At 50.5% G+C, this 25709-nt stretch overlaps 1 protein-coding gene and 1 long non-coding RNA gene across 2 annotated transcripts in view; one reads left to right on the forward strand and one right to left on the reverse strand.

Moving 5' to 3' along the window:
* Positions 1–302: 302 nt before the first annotated feature.
* Positions 303–14275, forward strand: LOC143442889 (uncharacterized). Its single transcript, XR_013111482.1, has 3 exons — positions 303–504; positions 3927–4006; positions 14153–14275. It is a non-coding gene; the product is annotated as an uncharacterized LOC143442889 (long non-coding RNA).
* A 52-nt stretch (positions 14276–14327) lies between these two features.
* The window catches only part of LOC117710383 (uncharacterized), a 79058-nt gene continuing 67676 nt past the window's right edge, over positions 14328–25709 (reverse strand). The window contains 13 exon segments of the mRNA XM_076935276.1: positions 14328–14348; positions 15663–15772; positions 16340–16529; positions 16637–16709; positions 16711–16816; positions 17504–17616; positions 17618–17798; positions 18647–18815; positions 19757–19852; positions 19998–20062; positions 20065–20147; positions 20411–20619; positions 25164–25535. Coding sequence (XP_076791391.1) covers positions 14328–14348; positions 15663–15772; positions 16340–16529; positions 16637–16709; positions 16711–16816; positions 17504–17616; positions 17618–17798; positions 18647–18815; positions 19757–19852; positions 19998–20062; positions 20065–20147; positions 20411–20619; positions 25164–25535 — 1788 coding nt within the window.

A 25709-nucleotide genomic window follows, 5' to 3' on the forward strand; every position in this document is an offset into this window, starting at 1 on the left:
TAAATCCACCTTGTTGGTGCCAACACACTGGCTGGGGCATGTGCCCTGCTTGCTCACCTGTCACAGAGATCATAGATCTGCTTTTCCACATTCTTCAGCTTGTGTGGTTGGCAGTGTGGCCCTTTAAGACAAGCAAGCTTGGTGGCTCCTCCAGGATCTTGGCCTCTCCATCTGGCTGGCTGCCCCAGACTTGGCACAGGGAAGAAATGTCAACAAAGAAAGGCCTTTTCACCAGTGTGAATGTGCAATAAAACACATATCCAATTCAAACATCAGTGCAACTGCACGTGTAGATTAGGTCGGACTGAGGTGGGCTAAAGAATGCAGCTAGAAGTTGGTTCTCTCCTCCTCCCCCCTGAAAGGCCGGTGATCACGGAGACATTTGCTGGAGGCTTCCTGATGGAAGCCCTACGTCTGTTTCTCCACACTCATGCCTCTCATGCTGACGCCCTTGAAAACCTTGCAAGATTATTTGTGGAGAAAGAAAGGAGAGAGGCATATCGGGTAATGGCAGAGCAGCCGTCTAAAACTGCAAAGGCTCCAACATGGGTGGTTTTAAGCTAATTAGAAAAACATGTTTCTTCCAAGTTGACTTAATCTTTTCTGCAGTGCTTGGAGCCTTGAGAGTTCCCAGAGGCTTAAGGGTGTAATCGCTCCAGGGTGGTCACTCCAGCGATCTCGGGAGCAAAGAGCCCCTTCGTGCCATGCCAGCATGTGAAGTTCTTTCCGATGTCTGCAGGTCCATCTGGAGACCATGTCAGTAATCTTCCTGACGAGCGCATGGGCTAGGTGTTGGGGCTGGCAGAGTGAGAGGCCAGACTCTGGCTTGGAATTTAGTCTTTGGGGCGTAGACAGGAGAAGGAAACTGCAGTGCCGAGGGCCTGAGAGCCGAGGACTCCCTGCCTAGGTGTCATGCTCATCCCCCAGGCCTTTGGCAGGTATATTTGTTTTATTTATTTTATGACAGGGTTTCTCTTTGTAGCTCTGACCATAATGACATAACTATGTAGACCAGGCTGGCCTCAGACTCAGATCCACTGTCTGCTTCTGTTTTCAGAGTGCTGGGATTAAAGGTATATGCTACCACACCTGGCTTGGCAGTAGTTGCTCTAAGATTTCTGAGTCAAAGGTCCCTACCTTCCTTTCTCTGGGGTTCTCCTGGGGTGAGGATTCCTGGGGACAGACAATTGGCTGACCCACTACTGCACCCCGGCTCCTCTGGCTCAGACCCTGGAAACACAAAGACTTGCGGCCTGTGTCTGGCCAGTAGCTGGCTTCAGTGCTTGGGTCTTAGTCTCTTGGCTGCTGGGTCGTTATATGTGAGTTTGGGGGAATGGCCCTCTGCATTTCCCTATTTCAGGATAAAATACAGGGCATGGAGCTTGCCCGTGAGCAAAAGGCAGCCCTGATTTAGAATGTCATGGTTTTGTGGCCCCCTCATTCTTTCTTGAACTCCCAGAAGAAGCTTGGCAGGGAAGGAAGGGCATTTTGGATCCCTGAGCACTGCTGGGGAATGGGCCTGCCATTGACTGGCTTTGAGTCTGACCATGGAACTGCTGGTGTGTAGGCCTCTGCCGAGGGCTGCCGGCTATCTTACTTTCCTTGTTGCCCTCATAACCAGATGACACCAAGTTAAGGAAGGGCTTACTCTGCCTCGCCATTAGAGGGTACAGTCCCCCGTGGTAGACATGAGGTGGCTGGTCACATAGCATCCATAGATAAGAAACAGATGACTGGGGGTGCTCATTTGGTCACCCCTTTTTCCTCAGTCCAGGACTCCAAAATGGGACATGGTGCCACCACTTTTAAGGTGCAACTTCTCAGTTGAACCTTTTCTCTAGAAACACCTTCAGAGACAAACTGACAATGACAGCACATGGGTCTTGTTTCGGGCCACACTGGCTGTGTGCTCGTGACAATCAGGACAAGCATGCTCAGAGAGAAGACAGATCTAATCACAGCAAGTGTATAACCAGCCCTCCCCAGCTCTGGCCTCTTTTTACAGTAATGGTCCCTCCAGTGAAAGGTGGTCAGCCACGACTTACAATAGCAGAGAGTCTGATCTCTAGGTTGCTTAAGGTGGGGTTGGGAAGTGGCCCTCAAACATGTCTTCCCATGTAAGAGAAGGGAGGGAAGCCTCTCCAATCTTACCTTCTTAAAGGGAAGAATTCAGTCCAGAGATGCAGACAGTTTAAGTTTAAGGAGTTTCTTTGGCAAAGCGTTCAGAGACTAGAGTGGGCTGTGCCAGGATGGGGGGCTCTGTGTTGTGAGTCTGCGGATCAGAACGATTTTATGAATATTTATTAGGTGGGTGGCATATTCATGAGGCAAACTGACTCTTTCCTTCCCAAATCAGGTGAACTGGATCACCCTTTTAGAGTGTTTCTTCCCATGATCCTCTAGGAAAGCTTGCTAGGAGGGTCAAAATCTCAAAGTAAATGATACTGTAATGAAGCCGGGGCCTTTGGGGGATACAGACCGTATTCTAGAGCACCTGTGTGAGCGAATGTCCTGGCACTGTAGTTTCTGACATGGTAGGGACAACTAGTTTGCAGCTTCAAGGGTGTTTAACCACGAAGCGCCGGCAGACAGCTGCCAAGGTGCAGCTGCGGTTTCCCTTACTGCCTCCCAGCCAGCCCCTCTGACACTCTCCCAGGGCCATGAGTGATCTCCTTGCTATCAGTTGGGTAAATCATTCATTATTTTTAAAATGAGGCCTTATTGTGAAAGCTGTGACTGCCCGGGTTTTACTTTAGTTTGCGAGATGGTGTCAACAGGAACAGGTTTTACGCTGTCTGAGGGACCCACTACGCAGTCTACCTTCTGCCTAACTGACGGGCTCCATGGCTGACCAAGCCTGTGCTTTATGCAAACCCTGAATTGCCCCAATTGCCTGAGAACCTGTGACGAGTGCTTCCAAAGCAGGAATGGCTGCTTAGTGTACAGGGCCACGCAACTGCTACGTAAGACTTAAGGTTCAAGTTGGGAGTGGTAGCGTCCACCCGTGATCCAGCATTGGAGAGGTGGAGGCCTGAAGACCTGCAGCTATCACTGCTAGGTGACCTCAGTATCAAGGATGCAGAGGGAAAGGCAACCCAAAGCAGAAGCATCCTGTGGGCCTGGGCACTTGCAGACACTGCTTATAGTGAACCCTGGTGCAGACCTTAACTTCTGTCTTTAAAGAGACATTTCTGGGGGCAGGGGGCAGGGGTGTGACTCAGTCAGTGAAGTGAGGAGAAGTTTGATGCCCCAGCACTCATGTGAAACTGTGGGTGCAACAGAGCACATGTAACCCCAGCCTAGAGACAGGAAGATGCCTGGAGCTCCCTAGCCACCCTGTCAAGCTGAGGTCGAGGTGCCCAAGGCTCAGTGAGAGACCCCGTTTCAAAAAAAACAAGGTAGGGTGAGGACTGTTTGACTGAGAAGGTTATATTAAGAATGTATACGTATATAAACATATACATGTAGCAACAATTAGGGCATATGGGAGAGCTTAGGAGGACAGGGAAGGGAAACTGATAGGATTAAATTACAATGTCAAAAGAGAAGAAAATTGGAGAAAATATTACTCATCTGTATGAAGGATCTCTAGTGTGCAAAAAACCACTTCTTTATCTAATTCTGATTTTAGGGTACATGTCTGAGTGATATTTTCTGTAGCGAGAGGTCCATGTGACGATTTCTGGCTAATGCATTATGAATAAAAATGAAATGTGTGATACTCTAACTCGAACACACAGAAGGCAACAGCTGTCTTGTTCACTGTCTATGGCTGAGCTAAACCCCATGGCCAACGGCAGCTCGGGGAACAGGAAGAACAGTCAGGGCAGGAACTCAAAGCAGGGGAGGACCTGGAGGCAGAGGCTGATGCAGAGAACACAGAGAAGTGCTGCTTACCGCTTGCTCCCATGACTGCTTTTTTATAGAATCCAAGACCACCAGCCCAGGGGTGGCCCTGCCCACACCAATCGTCAATCAAGAAAAGGCTCCTCAGTCTTGCCCACAGGTCAGTGTGGTGGGGACATTTTCTCAGCTGAGATTCCCTCTTCCCAAATGACTAGCTTGTGTCAAGTTGACATGAAACTAGCCAGCACAACACCCAGCATCAGCGCACACCACACACACACACACACACACACACACACACACACACGCACATGCACACGCACATGCACAGAAAGGATTCCCAGATGCTCTGTGGAAAAGGATAGTCCCAATACTGGATGACAATTTGTATCCAAAGAGAAAAAGCTTGCTAAGGAAACAGCTTACACAGTTTGGCAGAAATGAATAACTGGTGAAATGAGTAGGGGTTCATTCTTCCAGAGGACAGACAGGAAGCAGGACTTGATCCTGGGTAAACTGAGTCACAGAACATGAGAGGAGCAGAGGAACAGGGCTCCAGGGCTTCCCCCTTTACCAGGAATATTCACCCTGCTTTTTGAGACAGGGTCCCACTGGCCTCAGACTTACTAGGCAGCTTCCAGTCTTCCTGTCTCTGCCTCCTGAGGGCTCAGATTACCAGTCGCCATACCTGGTTCATGGGTCGCTTGGGATCAAATCTAGGTTTTAATGTGTGCTGGCAAATATTCTGCCCTTTGACCTTTACTGGGACCCCTTTTTAATTTACCCACCCAGTCTTGTAACGGGCAAGCAGGCCTCTGAGCTGACTGAGTGGGAGCAGATTGGCAGCTATGCGTGGGGAGGGCATAAAAGGCCATGTCTCTAGGAAATGCAAGCTAAGACTGCCAGTGGCAGACCATGTTGCCCACCCCGACTCCCTTCTCCTCTGGGGCTCTTTACAAATTGAGGTAGAGGCTGGTTGTGGGCACACATCTGTGAGCCAAGGCAGGATGATTGCCACGAATCTGAGGTGAGCTTGGGCTGTATAAGAACCTGTCTCAAAAAACTGACCTGTAATTCATAAATTCCACTACTGTGGCGAATACAGGTCATGGGTTTCCATGCATGCACGGGCTGGGCCGTGCCCAGCTGAACTTCCTTTATGCTGTCAAAGGAACTCTGCCTGATTTCTGCCATCCCAAACCTCTTCCTCCCCTCCACCTCAGTTACTAGGAATCGGCTTACTGTCTCTAGATTTCTGTCCTGTACATGGAGTCAGTGGTGTTTGGCGTCTGGCTGCTCTCTCTGAGCTCGGTGTCGTGTTTGGTGATCCAAGCTGAACATGATCGTTACTAGGTTCTTCTACAGTAATGTTCTACTGTGTCAGTGTACGAGACAGGCATCCACTTGCCAACAGAGTTTTGGTAAAAAGAGAGTTGTTGACTTCTGATGAGATGGCAGGAGTTCCTCAGGCAGGCCTGGGTTTAGGAAAGAGCTTAGCCAGATGTTAGGAAAAACAGAGAATGTGATAAATCTCAAATAAATAAATAAACAAGAGAAAGAAAGGTCGATAGTTCTTTTATACAGCATTCAGGTAGGCAGGGCATATGTTTGTGGGGAGTTTCGTTTTTTTTTCTTTGTGTATGTGTTCACATTTGTGTGTGTGTGTGTGTGTGTGTGTGTGTGTGTGTGTGTGTGTGACTATGAGCACCTGTGCCTTGGCGCAAACAGAGAGGTCAGAAGACGGCCTCGGGTGCCAGCCACCTTGTGTTACTTGCTCTGCCTTCACCAGGCCGTTTGGTGCATGAGCTTCTGAGGATTCTCCTGGCTCTGCTCCCATCACACTCACTAGTGCTCGGATGCAGGGCCTGGGTTCTGGGGTTTGAGTCTAGACCCTCACTCCAGGCACATGTGCCGCTCGCCGACCCCTCTCTGCAGCTGCTCCCTTTCTGGAAAGTTTCAGTCGGATTGCCTGGCGTGTGCTCCTCTTGCAGCCTTGGCAGGGAGCTGTTTTCTGTTTTTCTGTCTCATACTTCACTTAGCTGCCTTTTCTTAGACTAGTGGAGTCCCTTCCTTCCTCCCTCCCTCCCTCCCTCCCTCCCTCCCTTCCTTCCTTCCTTCCTTCCTTCCTTCCTTCCTTCCTTCCTTCTTTCTTCCCTCCCTCCCTCCCTCCCTTCCTTCTTTTTAAAAACAGGATCTCAAAATGTAGCCCTGGCTGGCCTGGAGCTTGCTATGTGACCACGTTAGCCTTGAACTCACAGCAAATCACCTGCGTCTGCCTCCCAAGTGCTGGGACTAATAGTGTGTGCCTCCGTGACTGGCTAATGATAGCAGTTTTGAACATTTTCTCCCATCTTTTCTTTTTGCATTTTTGTTTGTTTGAGACAAAGTCTCAGGTAGCTCAGGCTAGCCTCAAACTTGATAAGTGACAGAGGACTGTCTTCCTCCTGCCTCTGCTCCAAGTTCTATTGGCTTTTTTCTTTTATCTTCTAGCTACGTATTTGCAGCGGAATATATCCACGTTTTGAAGGCTAGGCAATTCTCCCCGACCTGCACCACCAGGCCCAACCTGGACAGGTTTTCTTTAGTGTTTGTTCTGGGATTACAACACCAGCATGTGCCGACTCATGGGGGAAGGGGGATATCCCTCAACTCACGTGGAACTGCTCTGAGAACAGGGAATAAAAGGCAGTGGTGTTCTGACTCGTGGGTGGCCCCAGAAGCTCTCACAAAGGCCTCCTCTTGCCTTCTTCCTTTATGTGAAATGTCCTAATAGGGGATCCTGGGAAGCAGACTGGGCCTCCGGTCCCCTCTCACAGGAGAGAAACGGAGGAAGGGACAGGTTCTGACTCAAAGCCATGGGACTCCTTTTTAAAAGGAAAATGTTTAAATATATACATTTATACAATGTATCTTGCTTGGTCAGACCATCTCCCACTCACTCTGTTCAGTTCCCCCCAGAGCATCTCTCCCATTTCTTAACTTTGTGTCTTTTTTTTTTATGAAACCACTAAATTCAGTTGGTGCTGCCCATAGGCACGTGTATATGGGGTCATGCGTGGGGGCTTGGGTGACCCTACCAATGCTCCCTCTCCAAAGAAAAGTGACATGTCCCCAGAAGCCATCAGCTGCCACTGGCTCCTCCGATAGCTTGGGTACTGGAGCCCTCCTTACTTCATGTTGGGAATTTTAACACCCTTGACCTTTTGTGGGTCTGTGCAGCGGGCACTGCTGCTGTGAGCTCATGGGTGTAGCAGTCATGCCTTGTCCAGAGGCTGGCTCGTACATCTTCTCCTCTTCCTCTTCTGAGACATTCCCTGAATTCTGGGGTGGGCTGAAAGAGCCTAAGGTTGACTGCTGTCAGTCAACAGTGAATGTTCCGTGAGTAAATAAAGCACATTGAATTCTACACTTTATAGGTATAATGTTACTGTGCACAGTGTAAAGATAATCCATGTATTATTCAAATACTGCTTTCTGGGCCCCTGTAACTGGTTGCAATCCTTATTCTGAGAATCTCCTGTCTCAGTGTTGTGTAAACATTGCTCCTCAATTTTTCCCTGATTAGTCAATTAAAGAAGCTGATCAGCCAGTGACTAGCAGGGGAGAGAACAGGGCTGGACTTCCTCCCAGCCTGGGGTGGAGGGCAGGGGGGAGGACAGAGAACGAGGAAGTGGGGTTTCACCATAGGGTTAGAGTCCAGGAGAGGCCACAAGAAAACACCTGGAGCCCAGAGAGCCAGATCAGTACTAACATGCAAGTATCACTGGGATTTTGACTGGGAAGTAGCCAGATGAGCTGAGGACTGAAATAGAGTATATCACTCAGTTGTTATGTCCTGTCTCAGTTAACTGACGGTTACGAGGAAAACTGCAACGAACATTTGTAAATCGCCACTGACAACACTTCTAATTATGTGTGTGTATGGTATATGTGTGTTCAGTGTGTATACTTATACCCACATCTGTGTGTGCTCACACACACACACACACACACACACACTCACAGAGAGAGACACAGAGAGAGAGAGAGACAGAGAGACAGACACAGAGAGAGAGAGAGACAGAGAGAGACAGACAGAGAGAGAGAGAGAGAGAGATATGTGGGTATAAGTGTGCATGACCTCAGGGGTCAGTTCCTGCCTTCTATCTGTATTTGATCTGGCTTCCCTTTTCTAGAGCTTCCACCAGGCTAACCTGCCCACGAGCCTCTGGGGATCCAGTCTCCATCTGCAGCTCACACAGGACCACCAGCATTACAGCGCCACCTACCCCCAGCTGCTCTGTGGGTTTGGGAGTCTGAAATCCGGCCCCACACTTGTGCAGCCGGTACTTCCTTTTATGAGCATCTCTGACCTCAAGTCTATATTTTGAACATGAATTGTGAGACCAGCAGTGTGATATCACTCTCCTACAAATTTGCTTCACGTTTAGGATCCTTTATCTTCACCATGAAAACTATCTTTAGGGGCTGGAGAGATGGCTCGGTGGTTAAGAGCACCAGCCATGCCGGGCAGTGGTGGCACATGCCTTTAATCCCAGCACTTGGGAGGTAGAGGCAGGCGGATTTCTGAGTTCGAGGCCAGCCTGGTCTACAGAGTGAGTTTCAGGACAGCCAGGGCTACACAGAGAAACCCTGTCTCGGAAAACAAAAACAAACAAAACAAAACAGCACCAGCCATTCTTCTACAGGTCCTGAGTTCGATTCCTAAGCGCCCACATAACAGCTCACAGCTGTCCGTAGCTATAGTCCCATGAAATCCAATGCCCTCTTCTGGTATGCAGATGTACATGCAGACAAACACTCATATACATAAGCAATACATCTTAAAAATAAGTCATTATTTTTAGCATCCTTGCCACCAGGGACTCAAGGGCAATGCAGTCCCTCAGGTTGGTCTAATGTTTTATTTTGCTTACTGCACCCTTTTGGGACACGGGTTCATATGTGTAGTCTAGGATTGCCTTATCAAACTCACTGTATAGCTGAGGATGACTTTGAACTTCTGATCCTCCTGCCTCCACCTCACTAGCACTGGGATCACAGTCATGAGTAACTACCCCTGGTTTGTACAAAGCTAAGGTTAGCACTCAGGGTTTCATACATGCTTAGGTATGCACTTTGCCAAATGAAACGTTATTACCCTGCCCCCTTTAAAATATTTTTCGTTTAAAATTATTTGTATTTGGGTTTGTGCACATGCATGCAAATGCCCACAGAGACCAGAAGAGGGTGCTAGATCCCCCTCAAACGTAAGTTACAGGCAGTTGTGAGCCATTGGTACTAGGAAGCAAACTCAGGTCCTCCGGGACAGCAGAAGTATGCTGTCTGTTAGAAAAGCATACTCTTGGTGCTACAGGAGAGCCAGGGCTTCACAGAGAAACCCTGTCTCGAAACCATAACCCCCTCCCCACCAAAAAAAGAAAATAAAAGAAAGAAATACATGAACAGGGCAATTTCTTTGTAAAAAGGGTTACTACGTCAGCGAGCACAGACTCTGGGCTGGGGAAGTTCACCTAGTGTGAACTTCTATCGCAGGTAGTGACTGTGCCTCATCCCGTTGGTGGGAACTCCGCCTCACAGTCTGACTTGATTGGCTAATTGGCACGGATGAGAAGGATGTGATAGTAAAATCTCATGAATGTCCAGGTTTAAACAAACAGCCACTACACAGATGGAGTATTGGTGCTTGGCAGGCTTGCTGCCTCTGGGAGAAAGATTAGTCTCATGTCTCCTGACTGCTGAGCTATCTCCACGGTCCCCAGTCCCATTTTGGTTTTAATCTTGGATAATTCGAATCTGTTGGCTGTTTGGTCGACAGCCTCTCCTCATCACTTCATTTTCTGGTTCTGCTGGGTTTTATGGGGTCTTGGCTGCCATTACTGTTGTTCCCTCAAATGTGATGGTGTGCGTGTGTTTGGGTGCATGTGAAAGAAGCCAGAAGTCCAAGATTCTGTGGTGGTTTGAATATGCTTGGCTGAGGGAGTGGCACTATTGGGAGGTGTGGCCTTGTTGGAGGAAGTGTGTCACTGTAAGGGTGGGCTCTGAGAGAACCTCCTCCTAGTTGCCTGAGAAACAGTCTTCTGTTTGCCTTCAGATCAAGATGTAGAACTCTCAGCTCCTCCAGCACCATGTCTGCCTGGATGCTGCCATGCTTCCCGCCATGATGATAATGGACTGAATCTCTGAACTGCAAGCCAGCCCCAATTAAATGTTGTCCTTTATAAGAGTTGCCTTGGTCATGGTGTCTGTTCACAGCAATGAAACCTTAATTAAGACAGTCCCCCAAAGGGGTTGTGACCCACAGGTTGCCTAATTGTTAAGAGCATTTGCTGTTCTTATAGAAGATTTGATTTTGGTTCCCAGCACTCACATTTGGTGGCTCATAAGTGCTTGTAACTCTAGCTCCAGGGGAATCAGACGCCTTCATCTGACCTCCATGGACACTATACTCACACATATATACACATACCCATATGCCCATGCATAATTAAAAACTAAAGAAACAATTTTGGCGTGGTGGCACATGCCTTTAATCTCAACACTTGGGAAGCAGAGGCAGGTGGATCACTCTGAGTTCAAGCAGACCTGCCTTTAGTTTCAGGGCAGCCAGGAGCAAGACTGACCCTATCTCAAATAAATATCTAAAAACAAAAATAATCTTTAAAAATTTATTACATTTATTTATTTATGTGTGCATATGGCAATCCATAGACAGTTCTCTCCTTCTCCTGCCTAGGTCCTAGGGTGGAAGCCAGCCACTACTGCAGCAAGTGCCTCTGCTCATCCAGCCCTGCACTATTTCCAAAGTCTAGAACAGTTTCCCAGGAGGAAACTGTTTGGGGAGGCTCATGTGAATTGACCTTATAAAAATCATCTTATTTTTATGTATACATGTCTATGAGTGCCAGAAAAAAGCTTGGATGCCTGGAAGCTGGATTACAGGTGGTTGTGACTCGCCCATCATGGGTGCTGGGAACCAAACCCAGGGGACTCTGGAAGAGCCCCAAGTGCTTTTAACTGCTGAGTCCTATGTGGGCTTTCTATGTAGACCAAGCCGACCTTGAACTCAGAGCTCCTCTGTAGTGCTGGGATTAAGGCCAGCAGTACCGGGCTTAGCCTAGGGCAACTCTTCAGGGAGCAGGCAACAGTGTATCTTCTTTCTTTGTCAGGAGTCCAGCTTGGGCATCATTTTAGGATCTTTGGGGCAGTTTAGAATATCTTGTCTCTACGTGATGTTTCACATCCTATTCTTTTGATCAGAAATCAGGGTCCTGCTGTTTCCTTTCCCGGTTTTACAGGCTGCCGATTGTGAGGGAGGGATCCATCCTTAATGGCCTTTAAGCTAGATGAGAGCTCCCTAACCTTCCCGGGAGCTGAAGCTATGGGTATAACCATCATAGCTGTCTCTGTTAGTCTTTTTAATGGAATCACACACACCTGCAACTGTGTTAAATTCTCAACCTGGACTCATGCATCTACAATCTGCAAAACATTGACATTGAATCTGCTTGAACAAGCGGACTACTTTCCCACTCGTATGTATGGTGCATGTGAGAGTGTGTTTGTGCGTACTGCTCTATATAAGTATACGTAAAGGCCATAGGTTGATATCAAATATCTTCTTCAGGCACTCTCCACCTTATTTTTGAGACTGGATCTCTCTCACCAGACCTGGAACTCACCAACTGGACAAGACTAGCTGTCCAGCAACCTCCAGGGGTCCTCTTGTCTCTGCCTCCTCGGCACTAAGATTACAGGTGCATGCTACCATGCCTCGTTTTTTACATGCTTGCTCAGGATCTGCACTCAGGCCCTCTCCCCAGCTTCTGAGGGCACATTTCTGTTTGTATGTGTTTGTGTGTACTTCTGTGCAGATGTGTGTATCTGTGAATGTGTGGAGGCTAGATGGAGCCATCAGTTACCTGCTCTATCACTCTCTGCCCTATTCCCTTGAAACAGGATGTCTCATTGAACCTAGAGCGAGGTGGACTGCCAGAGAGCTGCAGCAGGCCTCTGTGTCTGTCCCCACCACTCTAGGGTTAGCACACATGCAGCTATGCTCAGCCATGCTCAGCTTTTCACATGACTGCTTGGGTTCTGAACTCAGGTCTTTATGTTTGAGCAAAACCAATTTTACCTGCTGAAATGGAACTTGACATCAGCTTGTAACTTACTGAGCATCTTGAGAAAGCACTGCGCATTTCAGCCTGGGGCGTGGCTACAGTTTCACTGGGCGGGGTGCTGTCTTGGTTTCCATGAGGAAGTCCGTTCTCCTGTGTGGTTCTGGGGATCGAACTCTGGCTGTCAGGCTTGATAGGAAGCCTGTACCTGCTGAGCCATGACACAAAGTGGGTGCAGTAGGTCCTTTGTACCTTTCAGAGGCAGACTGGCCTGGTTCAGTGACATCTGGGCTCCAGACTGGCTTCTATAAGTGTGGGAGCAAGGAGGGACATACATTCCTCCCTGGGCCATTGTAAGGGCTAAGGAAAGGTCAAATGTCTTTCAAAACATTCCGAGTAGTTCCAGGTCACCACGAAGGTCTTCTGGATGGCACTGGGACGCGATGCATCAGTCAGAGCAGCCGGTGCCTCACACTTTCTCCTAGAGCAGTGGTTCTCAACCTGTGGGTCGAGACCCCCTTTGGGGGGGTCAAATGCCTCTTTCACAGGAGTCACATATCAGATATTCTGCTTATCAGATATTTACAATTCATAATTGTTACATAGCAAAATTACAGTTATGAAGTAGCAGCAAGATAGTGTTGTGGTTGAGGGTCACCATATCATGAGGAACTATATTAAAGGGTTGCAACATTAGAAACCATGAGAACCACTGCTTTATAGGGTGAGCAGAACTGACCTCACTTCCCTCTGCTCCCGAGATCTTTTTTCAAGACACCTGTTGTGCACCAGGCGAGTTTAGTGCCTGCCCTCCTGCCTTCTCTCTGTCCCAATTCTGGTGGCACATAGCCTGGTACAAAGGCTGAGCAGCAGGGTGCTAGCCCTGACCTGTGCGAAGCTCTGGGGATCAGCTAAAGGTGGTTCAGTGCTGAAAGGGCTCAAAGGTGCCTCCTCCTGGTAGGCTGGTAGCCACCAAAGCCTCTGCTTCTCTGACATGAGGACCAGTCAACCCCGGCAACCAGCCCCACAGGCACTCCCGAATTGCAGCTTTATTTTGCACTTGAAAACTTAAGAGAAATGAGTGACAACAAAAAACCCTGCTGTCTAGTGGATCAAGCCCTCACATTTACATCCCATGTTGAAAAGGAGCCTTCTCCCCACGCCCGAGAAGCATCCTGGAGAAGGAAGGTTCCCTAACTAGTCTTGAGGCCATCGGTTCTCCCCAGGGTGACAGGGGAAGCCTGTGCCAGGGAGCCTCATATCCACCTGGCCACGGTCACCCCGAGGCTCAGGCTGCACAGTTGCTGAGGCCGTGAAGCAGTAGCTTGTGCAAGCATGCGTGCTAGTGTGGAGTGTCTTCCCAGAGGTGTGAGCCTTGGCCTGGCTGCCTCCCAGTGACGTTGGAGAATGAATTCCCTGGGCCAGCTGGGAGTGCCTCGGCCCCAGAGACACTGGGAAAGTGGGGCTGGTTCTCATCTCTTCCTTTCTGTGCTTGGCAGCAAGGCTTGTTTCTCTCTCGGGTTTTCTGGCATTCTGCACTGATGGTTCTCTTCCAGCCAAGAACCTTGACCTCGCCCAGGAGCCAGGATCGGGGCGGAAGGTGAAGCTTGACGTCTTTTGGCAGCCTTGTGTTGGCTTGGGCAAATCTTAAACTGTAATAAAGAGAAGTAAGGTTGTGCCTCAAGGCCTGACAGGAGCGCCCTCCTGTCACCCACCACTGTCTCCCCACTCTGTAAGCACAGCAGGCATGGTGCTGTGCCTTTCCTCATACTGTGGGACACTGTGTAGGCATCAAGCACTCAGCCACCCACAGAGGCGCAAAACTAACAAGTGTCTGCCAAGGGCTTCTTGGCAAGGGGGAAGACCAAGATAGAATACCTACCAAAGGGAAGGTTTAGGGGCAGAGAATATACCTGAGCCAGTGCAGGGGTGGGGAGAGAGAGACAGATAGGACAGGGAGAGAGAGGGAAAGGGAGAGGGGGAGGGGGGGGAGAGAGAGAATATATATGTATGTATATATGTATATATATATATATATATATGAGCCAGTACAGGGGGTGGGGAGTAGTGGGTTAGAGAGAAAACTTAGATCATGCTGAACCTGAATCTGAGGGATCCAGGCTATGAGCGTGCTGCTGACATTTGGATGGTTCTAGAACAGCCAAATGACTTCTCTCTGCTTTCAGGAGGAGCTAGCCCTAACATGAGGATGCCAAGCAGCTGAAGCACAGGCCCTGTGAGCTGATGGGCACAGAGCCCCTGAGGACACCACACGACCTCTGTAGACAGCTTCCACAAATTAAACTAGGTTCCTTTCTTGATTGATTGATTGATTGATTGATTGATTGAGACAGGGCCTCATTACCCCAGGTTGTCCTCAAGCTATATGGCCAAAGGTGATCTTGAACATCTGGTCTTTCCCTGCTGAACTGTCTTACTGCCCTGTCTGTATTTTTAGTCACTGGTCCAGTTTTCTTCATAGTTCTGTCAAGATTTTAAATTTCATTTCTGATCTTAGTCATCTGAGTCTTCTCTTATTAGTATAACTAAACATTTGCCTGTTTTGTGGATTTTACTCATTTTTCAGTTCATGTCCTATCTTTTTCTGCTCAAGTCAGAATTTCCTTCTCCTAGTTATATATATTGATTTTTGATAACTGGAGGCATACAATTCAGTTGTTGGTGTAGTCTTTTCTTTGTGTGCACATGTTGAGTGTGGAGGCCTGAGGTCAACTTCCGGTCCTCAGGGATCCTTCTTCTAGTACCTCCGTCACTGAGTTCACTGATTGGCTGAGGCTGGCTGGAAGGCCAGGGAGCTAGACCTGCTTGTCTGTACTTCCTCAGTGCCTGAGCCACACTATGGCTGAGCCACCATGCCTGTGTCTGCATGCCTGTGTCCCCATGCCTGGCTGTGGCTTGGTTCCATTGGTTCTGGGGATCGACTCAGGTCCTCTCACTGTGTGCTGAGCCGTCTTCCAGCCCTCTCTCACCTCCCTTTGCTTCTCAGAACCAGTCATTCCAGCAGACCTTCCAGGCCATGTTCCATCCAGTCTTGCATCCAGTTGCTGGCCATTTAGTTCTAGACACTAGGTCTCTCTCATTTTCATTTCCATGCTTTTGTGTGGCTCTGACAGCAGTGTTCAGCTCACTGTGCATATAAGGACAGCATTTAAATGTCCTTGTCGAGAGACTTAGGGGTTTGTCTCTTGAAGGTTGGTTTCCGAGGAGATCTGGTTCCTTTGAGCATACATATTTTCATGACTATCGTAGGGTCTCCGCGCACCTTCTGAGCATAAGGAAGGACCTTTCCTGGCTTAGCCTGTCGAGGCCCCTTGGGTCTCTTCTCTAGATGTCCTCACTGTGGAAAGCTAGAGGTGCTGACGTCTGCTACCCTAGCTACCTACAGTTATGCAGTGGTCCCCACACTGCCTGCCAGATATCCAAGCTCCACCACCTGAGCATGGCTGCTGTATCCCCTCTTCATCACCACAGGTCTCACCCACCTGGATGGGAAGACACAAGACTCAGCCCTCCTCACGTTTCTCTTGGGAACACCGCCTGGTGTGTATGGATACAGCAAGACGCCTGTAATCCTTGAGTGGAGTGGGAGGGCTCCCGCTTCACCCTGGACCTGTGCAGCTGTCCTCCCCTGAGCCTAGGGCTAGGCTCGGGAGAAAGGGCTTTCCCACAGCTTACCTGCCAGGCCCGGGTGAGCTCCTCCAGGCTGGCAGCTTCTGGGCCATCTGGCAGCAGTAGTTCATCGTCTGTCTCATTATTGTTGGTACCCAGAAGGCCAGCAGAAATTCCTGCAGGGACCTGTTGGGAAAGCTACCTCTCCCGACTCCCCAGGACACTAAAGTCCTCAGAAGTAAGGGAGAGGAAAGATGACCTAAAGAGGACTGTACCTTGCAGTGCCTTCCCCACTGTCCCAGCCCACCAGGCCTCTTAGCAAGCTTTCCAGGAGACCCCTTGGGGTCTAGCTGCATGTTGGGGACCTCATGAGAGCTGACTTCACTCTGTATGGACTGTCCCCAGGGAAGACAGCCAAGCTAGGTCAGAAGCCCTGGGCCAGAAGCTGGCCCCGGGAGCAGAGGTGAGTATGCACCTTCTGCTGGGTCATCTGTAATGGGACAGGAGCCACCAGGACTGAGAAGGAGGCAGCTGTCACACTAGAAAGGAGGCCAGCAGTCATGGCCACCCCAGCGGAAGTGACCAGTCAGCAAAGGCAGCCACTGAGGTTATTTCCACCTCCTGCCCACTGGCCTATCCTCTTCTTCCCCACCAGGGAGGTCATCTGCAGTACCACTAAGAAGGGTCACATCACCCTAGAGTCTGGCCATGGGGCAGCTAGACAAGGCTCTTGAAAGGAACACCAAGCCCCAACCCATCGTGGTGCCACACACCCAGCGTCAGGCTGCAGAGGCTGGCTGGCACGTCACAGGAGACAGACACACCATCCTCGCTGCTCAGCTCAACCCTGGACCCAGTGCTCAGCAGAGCAGGAGACGGGTCTAAATCCCAGCAGCTGTCCCAAGGCCAGGCAGAGTCATACAGCTTGTAAGCCTGTGGACCACACACACGGGTGAGTCTGGAATCACTCCCAGCAACAAACCCAGGCAACATGTGGACAAGAGGCTCCAGGGAGTCCCCACACCCTCCTGTGCACTCACCTTCAGAATGGGCTACAGAACAAGGGGCCCGTGGTTCAGCTCTACATGAAGGGCTGTGAGCCCTGAGCTTGTGCTGTGAGAAGTCCTTGGCTAGCAGGAAGCTGCCACAGCAGGGACCCAGGCCCCACACCTGCCCATCAAAGGTCACCATGTACCTGGCGCTGGCCACCACAGCATGATCTGAGAAGAGGCCAGACCAGCTCAACACTAAGTGTTAACTTGCCACCCAGAAACAAGTGTGCTTCCAAGCCTGGGGACACTCCCAAGTCGCTGAGCTCAGGAATGTCATCACACAGTAAACCGCCCCATGCCAAGCCTGCTGCTGTACCTCCTCTGTAGTAAGGCTTGGACTCAGATGGCATGGTTATAGCCTGCACAAGCCGGCCATGGTATTCCCTCTACTCCACACAGGAGGAAACTGTGGATGAAGGAGTTATATAACAGCATGAGCCAGAGGCAGCTTCCTGGGGCCTCCTGGGGCCTCCCAGAGGCATATGGGCCCCAGGCTACAGACTCCTCCTCCTTAGTAAGGCCCCATTAGCAGCCTTCCAGCTCCACTGGAGCTCAGCCCTCTATTTCTCCACCAAGGCCCTCTGGGAGAAGGCTGGCCTCAGAAGGAGCCCCCAGATGTTGTGTATGCCCCCCTTAGCCAGCCAGGCCTTATATTCTGGACAAAATCCTAGCAGGGTCAGTAGCCCCAGATGACCTCACCAAGCCCAGGAGCTTGTGGGGCTGGCCTGTGATTCCACAGGACTTGACAGGCTTTCTTGTGACTGCTTGTCCTCAAGCCCCATAGTAGTTGCTTGGCCTTTCACTCCACAGGCAGAGGACTAACCAGGAAGTGGTGGCAGGACAGGCAGGACTCACATTTGAAGGGGCTCCTCAGCAGGCGGTACTGGAACTCCTAGAACTTGGCTAGCACACTGGGCTCACACAGCCTACAGAGTGGCCGCAGGAATTTCTCCTCCACCAGGTAACTGGGCTGCATCCAGGGGCCCATCCCCCACAGGAAGGAGTGGCAGCCTTACCTTCAAGGAGTAGTTCCTGAAAGGGACACAGGAGATGGATCCCCCAGCAAGTCGAGATTGCTCACTGAGCCTCACTTCCTTTCCCTGAAGGGCAGTGATATCATAGCCTGGAAAGGAACCACAGAGGCTGTCCCCTTAGAGAGGGCTTGCCTCTGTTTGCAGAAGTATCCTTATAAGATGGATTGTGCACCCTGCTCCGGGGGGTGGTGAGGTAATGGGGATGGGCATAGACACTGAGGGAGGCAAGCCAGGGTGCTTGTCATAGGTTTACAGATGCAGTAAGATGCTACTGAATGGGCCAGAACAGGGACCCAGCCAAAGGGGGATTGTCCGAGATTCCTACAAGCTAGGGAGAGATTCTAGAACTTTCTCTTGGGCTGTGGGACAGAAGCCCAGCAAACCTGGGGTTGGAAAGAGTGAGAAAATCCTGGGCTACAATGGAAGTGGGTTAGGCACTGAGAATGGCCACCACAGAGCTAGAAACAAACTGCCACTGTCACAAGAGACCCCAGTCTTTCCACTTAGTGCTACCTACCTGCTGAAGCATTCGTTCTACACAGACCCTGCCAGGTTTGCAGCTGTCTCTTCACTCATTTTCCTTGGAGGTATGTCCCAAGTTTACAGGTGGGGATACTGAGGCAGAGTAGGAATCCAACCAAGAGCTAGGTCCAAGTTTCCCATACCCACGCGGCACCATGCTGCCACCTGCTGGGCAAGACGGGAACTGCAGTCATTCTTGGCGGCTATCTGTGGAGGCCTGCGCTGCCACTTCTTCTAACAGCCAGCACCACCTCCCCTCCCGCCCCCCTCAGCCCTCCAGGATGGCATGAGGAAAGTCCTGTGGTTCAAGCTGCTACAGTTCTGCTTACACTGCACTGGCTACACACACACAGACCCTGTGGTCTGTCCCTTGTTTATAGAGGGACCTCCATCCAGCTGTTGGGGCCAAATACTTTGAAATCATCTCTCACTCCTCTTTTACCACCTGCATCCAGCTGAGACCCGATCCTCTCCAGGCCGATCTTAGAAACACAGCTGGATTCTGACTGCCTCTCATCCTCCATGCTGACATTGTTCCAGCAACCCCCAGTCAGCCCTATACTCTGTCCAAGGCCACTGAGATGGGCCTTAGCCACCAACTCACAGGCAGCCTGAGCAGCCAGGCCCCTCAACATGGGGGCCAGTGCAAACTGAACTTTTGAAATACACAGAGATCCACCTTTCCCTGGGCCCAAACCCTTGTTTTTGTATGCACCCATCTCCAAGCAAAAGCCAAGGCCTTAGGCCACCTGGAGCTTGCTCAAATCCCACTGGCTTCTTTACCATTCTGCAAGCAGGTACCACAGCTCTGCAACACTCCCTGTCCCTTGCTCTGCACCAGTTGTGTCCCCTACCCAGAACTGCCTACTCAAAGCTCACCTCTGGGCTGGGGAGATGGCTCAGAGGTTAAAGCACTTGCCACGTAAGCACAAAGTCAAATACTCAGAACCACATAGATGCGAGGTAAGCATGACAGAACTTGTAATTTCATTCTCAGAAGGCAGATCCCCAGAACAAGCTGCCTGGCAAGACTTGCCTTATCAGTGAACTCTGGGATTGATTGAGAGAGCCTGCCTCAACAAGGTGGAAAAACAATTATTCTCTATCAACCTCAAGCCTTCACATATGTGGGCACACACATGTGGACCCACAGAAATATACTTTAAAAGGGGGAGCCCCCTTGCTTCTCAGCCAAGCTTTACCATCATCCGTATCTCCTCTTCAATTTGCTTTTCTGCAGCAGGTCTCACCTAACACATTGGTTAGGGCCTGGCATCCTGCCCGTTAGACCAGATCCAGGCTGCTAGCCAAGAATGTCTTTCCTCCAGAAGGGTCTTCTGCAAAACCAACTAGACTATGATTAGTGCTTGTGCAGAGCCTAGGCCTCAGTTTCCCACCTGTCACATGAGAACTTCCCATGTGGCAGTGCTGTCCTAAGGGTGGGAGGGACCAGGTCCAGGTAGCAGGACTCTGGGACTCACGACTCTCAGCAGCACTCACCTGGCTGTGTAAGCGCATGTGCTCAACAAAGGTTTGCAGAGCTGTTCAGGACCCAGGAGGCCTGAGCCTCAGCCCAGGACAATGTATGGTGTCTGAGCTTCTCTTCCAGCTGGACCTGCACCTGGGAGCCAATTGCTGTCATCCTGGACTGCAGGACAGAGGGACAGGTGAGAGATAAAATCCTCTGGAGAATGTGTGGTCTGTCCTGAAGGGTCCACTCTGATTTTCTGGTCACTGTTCACCCAAGGGCTCTGGGATCTTAGGCAACAGCCCTCCATCCCTGGCCCTCTTACCTCCAAATGGCTCAGCAGGGCCACCTGACAACCTTGTGCAACTAGGAGGAGGTTCTGACCTCCTAAAGGGTCAGGCGACCCCCAGTGGCTGGGTGGGTGGCGCCACCTCCATGGCTCTCCTGTGGGTGCCGTAGTGTCACACTCTCTTCTCTGCCTCCTGGAGCCAGAAAGGGACCGAGATGACATCCATGCCTTCTCTGCCTGGCGACCACAGTGCCCTACACAAAACCTTAAGATATTAGGGTTTAAGAGCCTTGAGTTGTACCACCTTAGTAACCCTGTCTCCTAGAATACTTGAAGCCCCCACTTCACATCCACCTCTGGGATGGGTAGCCCAGCCAGATCCCCTCCCCCACCTCGTACCACCCCCCCCCCCCCCCCCGCAGCCTCACCTGACCTACCAAAGTCAGTACAGGTGTCCGAGACAGCGCAGGGCCCGGGACACCAACAGTCTTGGTTTCTCCGACTCCATCCTTCCTTCCAGCTGGACCAGGCTTTTGGAAGCTGAGGTAGAGATGTGGTCCAGCAAGCTGAGCTGCTGATCCCTGGGCCTTGGAGCTGTGAACCAGATCACAGAGACCTGAGTGGGCCTGGCTGCTGGAGCTGCTCTGGTCTCCGGCATCTGCCTGGCCCAGGCTCAGGAAGGGCTAAAGCTGAATCCGTAGAGAAGAGACAGGGAAATGCCCATTCTTCCAGGGGGCACCGGCTTCCCTGCCTTCGTCTCTGCCACATGGCTCAGAATCCCACCACGAACAGAAAAGTACAGCAAAGCCCACACTGTAGATGAAGTCCCAGTAACACGCTGTCTAGGAAAGTTAGAGCTCAAGGCCTTGCTCAGTCTTTAGACAGATGCCATTGGTCCAGGGACCCCAGGCATCTCTTCTCTGACAGTCCCAGTGTTTCTCCTGCAGCCCAGGTCTTCTAAGTTCTCATGAAAATCACTGCAAAGATCTTAGCAAGGTCAAGGGACCAATATGGGTCATGTGTGGTCATTGAGTTTACCCAAATCCTTGTAATCCTCCGCCTTGAGGGAAGAGCAACAGGACAAATGGCTGTTGCATGAACTGGATCAGTATCAAATGCTTCAAGGGTTCCAGGGAAAGAGGACTATTGAAAAAGATGAAGCGACTGGTGGAGGCCCTTGGAGGAGGAAGCCACACCTGCCCTAGCCTAAGGCCCTGTATCCTAGGCTAGATTCTGCTGCTGACAAGCTGTGCAACCTTGAATAAGGCACAGCTTGTAACTGGGAAATGACACGGACCAGCGGTACTCAAAGCTCAGCAGAAATCAGAGGTTCTCTTGAGTCTTAGGAGTTGAACTGCAACTATCAGTCTCTGATGTCTTTTCAGAGGCCACAGTGGGTTAGAGTAGACCGTGAGTGTGAAGTGCCATATTGCTAAGGGCAGTAAAGACTAGGGGCGGGGACAAGGACTGTGGGCCAGTACCAAAGTTGAAGTCAATCAGTAGCCATTCGAAGCTAGCAGTGGCAGTGGCCCAAAGATCCCACCTTCAATTCCACTTCAGCTAGATATGACCAGAGAACCCGCAGGCCATGGTATAGCTGGGGGCCTGTTCCTGCATATGTCCTTCCTCTGTTTTAGGGGCTAAGGCTGCCTACTTCACAGACCCCAGAGTAGAGTAAGGAGAGTTAAGGGTGGGGGGACACATCTTGGGTACCTCCCAAGTGCTTGAACTCAGGCCTTACTCTCTGTCTCTGACTCCAGGAAGTTCTATCAAGCACCTGTTTACAGATGCTGAGGCAGAGCCTGGATGCAGGTTAAGACGCGGCAGGCACAGAGACTCAGCATCTTAAACAGAAATGGCCATGGCCTCTGGGCATGACCCCATCTAGAAATGCTACCTATGATGTCTAGTTTTGGTTGTCAACTTGACGACATCTGGAACTGACTAAAACCCAAGTGGTTGGGTGCACCTGTGAGGTGTTTTTTTTTTTTTTTTTTAAGTAAATCATTTAAAGTGAGAAGGCCCACTTTGTGCGTGTGCGTGTGCGTGTGCGTGTGCGTGTGCGTGTGCGTGTGCGTGTGCGTGTGCATGTGTGTGTTTCTCTGTGTAGCCCTGGCTGTCTTGGACCTGATTAGGTAGACCGGCCTGCCTCTGCCTAGAGGGCTTTTGTTACCACACTTGGCCTGAAAGACCCATGTTTAATCCAAACATTTTGTGGAAGGAAGATCCACCCTTAATCTGGGCCACACCTTCTGCTGGCAGCCTGGATTTGGACATGGAAGCTCTCACTCTGCCTCCGTGCCCTCATGCTCGCTGGCAAGTCTATTCCTTCATAGGTATCAGAGCCTATGTCCTGAAGACCAGCTGAGACAACCAGCCCTGTGGGTTGAGCAGCTTTTGGATCTTCCATTCTTAGACAGCCATTGTTGGACTAGCGGGACCACAGGCTGTAAGACACACTAGTAAATCCCCTTTCTCTCTACACCTACACCTACACCTACACCTACTTCTACTCCTACACCTACTCCTACACCTACACCTACACCTACTCCTACTCCTACACCTACTCCTACTCCTACACCTACACCTACTCCTACACCTACACCTACTCCTACACCTACTCCTACTCCTACACCTACTCCTACTCCTACACCTACACCTACTCCTACACCTACACCTACTCCTACACCTACTCCTACTCCTACACCTACACCTACACCTACTCCTACACCTACACCTACACCTACTCCTACACCTACTCCTACTCCTACACCTATTCCTACACCTACTCCTACTCCTACACCTACTCCTACTCCTACACCTACACCTACTCCTACACCTACACCTACTCCTACACCTACTCCTACTCCTACACCTACACCTACTCCTACACCTACTCCTATACCTACACCTACTCCTACTCCTACACCTACACCTACTCCTATACCTATTGCTACTCCTACACCTACTCCTACACCTATTGCTACTCCTACACCTACTCCTACACCTACTCCTACTCCTACAACTACTCCTACACCTACACCTACTCCTACACCTACTCCTACACCTACACCTACTCGTACACCTACACCTACTCCTACACCTACTCCTATACCTACTCCTATACCTACACCTACTCCTACTCCTACAACTACACCTACTCCTACACCTACTTCTACACCTACACCTACTCCTACTCCTACTCCCACACCTACTCCTACTCCTACACCTACTCCTACACCTACTCCTATACCTACACCTACTCCTACACCTACTCCTATACCTACACCTACTCCTACACCTACTCCTATACCTACACCTACTCCTACACCTACTCCTACTCCTACACCTACTCCTACTCCTACACCTACTCCTACACCTATTCCTACTCCTACACCTACTCCTACACCTACTCCTACTCCTACACCTACTCCTACACCTATTCCTACTCCTACACCTACTCCTACACCTACTCCTACACCTACTCCTACACCTACACCTACACCTACTCCTACTCCTACACCTACTCCTACACCTACACCTACTCCTACACCTACTCCTACTCCTACACCTACACCTACTCCTACACCTACTCCTACACCTACTCCTACTCCTACACCTATTCCTACTCCTACACCTACTCCTACTCCTACAACTACTCCTACACCTACACCTACTCCTACACCTACTCCTATACCTACTCCTATACCTACACCTACTCCTACTCCTACTCCTACACCTACTCCTACACCTACTCCTACACCTACTCCTACACCTACACCTACTCCTACACCTACTCCTACACCTACTCCTACACCTACTCCTATACCTACTCCTACTCCTACACCTACTCCTACACCTACTTCTACACCTACACCTACTCCTACTCCTACTCCCACACCTACTCCTACTCCTACACCTACTCCTACTCCTACACCTACACCTACACCTACTCCTACACCTACACCTACTCCTACACCTACTCCTATACCTACACCTACTCCCACACCTACTCCCACACCTACTCCTACTCCTACACCTACTCCTACTCCTACACCTACTCCTACTCCTACACCTACACCTACACCTACTCCTACTCCTACACCTACTCCTATACCTACACCTACTCCTACACCTACTCCTACACCTACACCTACACCTACTCCTACACCTACACCTACTCCTACACCTACTCCTACTCCTACACCTACTCCTACTCCTACACCTACACCTACTCCTACACCTACTCCTACACCTACACCTACTCCTACACCTACTCCTACACCTACTCCTACTCCTACACCTACACCTACTCCTACACCTACACCTACACCTACTCCTACACCTACTCCTACACCTACTCCTACTCCTACACCTACTCCTACTCCTACACCTACTCCTACACCTACTCCTACACCTACACCTACTCCTACACCTACTCCTACACCTACTCCTACTCCTACACCTACACCTACTCCTACACCTACACCTACACCTACTCCTACACCTACTCCTACACCTACTCCTACTCCTACACCTACACCTACTCCTACACCTGCACCTACACCTACTCCTACTCCTACACCTACACCTACACCTACTCCTACACCTACTCCTACACCTACTCCTACACCTACTCCTACTCCTACACCTACACCTACACCTACTCCTACTCCTACACCTACTCCTACTCCTACACCTACACCTACTCCTACACCTACTCCTACACCTACACCTACTCCTACACCTACTCCTACACCTACTCCTACTCCTACACCTACACCTACACCTACTCCTACTCCTACACCTACTCCTACACCTACACCTACTCCTACACCTACTCCTACACCTACTCCTACTCCTACTCCTACACCTACACCTACACCTACTCCTACACCTGCACCTACACCTACTCCTACTCCTACACCTACACCTACACCTACTCCTACACCTACTCCTACACCTATACCTACACCATCTATATATCCATTCTATTGGTTTTGTCCCTCTAGAGAGTCCCGAGTGGTACATCAACCTTGTCACGTTTGAGCAAGATAGACGCCATCTCTTGGTTATAGGGAGGGAAGGGCCACGGAGTGATAGGTGGGCCTGGACAGACCCTTGGTTCAGAAAGGTTCCAGAAAGGAAGTCCTGAACCATCAGAATGTAGACATAAAGTTCCACAAATGACCGCTAGGTGGCATGGCTACCCAGGCAGTGGGGCTTCTGGCATGGAAACCGGAGAAATTGGAGGTATACCTCCAGCTGCCCAGAGAGGTCCGGTGCATTAGGTTGGCTGTGGTTGTGGAGGGTTAGGCTAACATGCAGGCTCTGGTTGGGGTCCAGAGCACGACCCAGCTGATATTGAGAATGCAGCAGGTGTGCACCCTGGTCCAGACTGTGCTCCCAGAGAACGAGAGGGCCCGAGGGAATCCAGCAGAGGTTCCAGAGGTCAGGAGACACAGGGGAAATAGCTTGGTTCCCGCTGGACCCTGGCCCAGGCTGCGATCCCTCCCACCTGGATTGCTGTGGCAGGCTGTGGGGGTGGCAGGCTCTACTGCCTCGTCCACAACCCTTGTCCATCAAAGCTTCTTAAACATGGCAGCACGCCCTGTGCAGGTGCTTGCTTGTGTATGATCTGCACGTGGTGCCCTGAGACCACTTGTAAGCCCTGTTCCATCCTTCCCAGCGTCCCCCAGGTTCTAATCATACAACTTAGGTCTTCCCTGTTTTCCTCCACTCCCAAAC

Source organism: Arvicanthis niloticus, chromosome 6 (genome assembly GCF_011762505.2).
Source record: "Arvicanthis niloticus isolate mArvNil1 chromosome 6, mArvNil1.pat.X, whole genome shotgun sequence".
Classification (NCBI taxonomy): Eukaryota; Metazoa; Chordata; class Mammalia; order Rodentia; family Muridae; genus Arvicanthis; species Arvicanthis niloticus.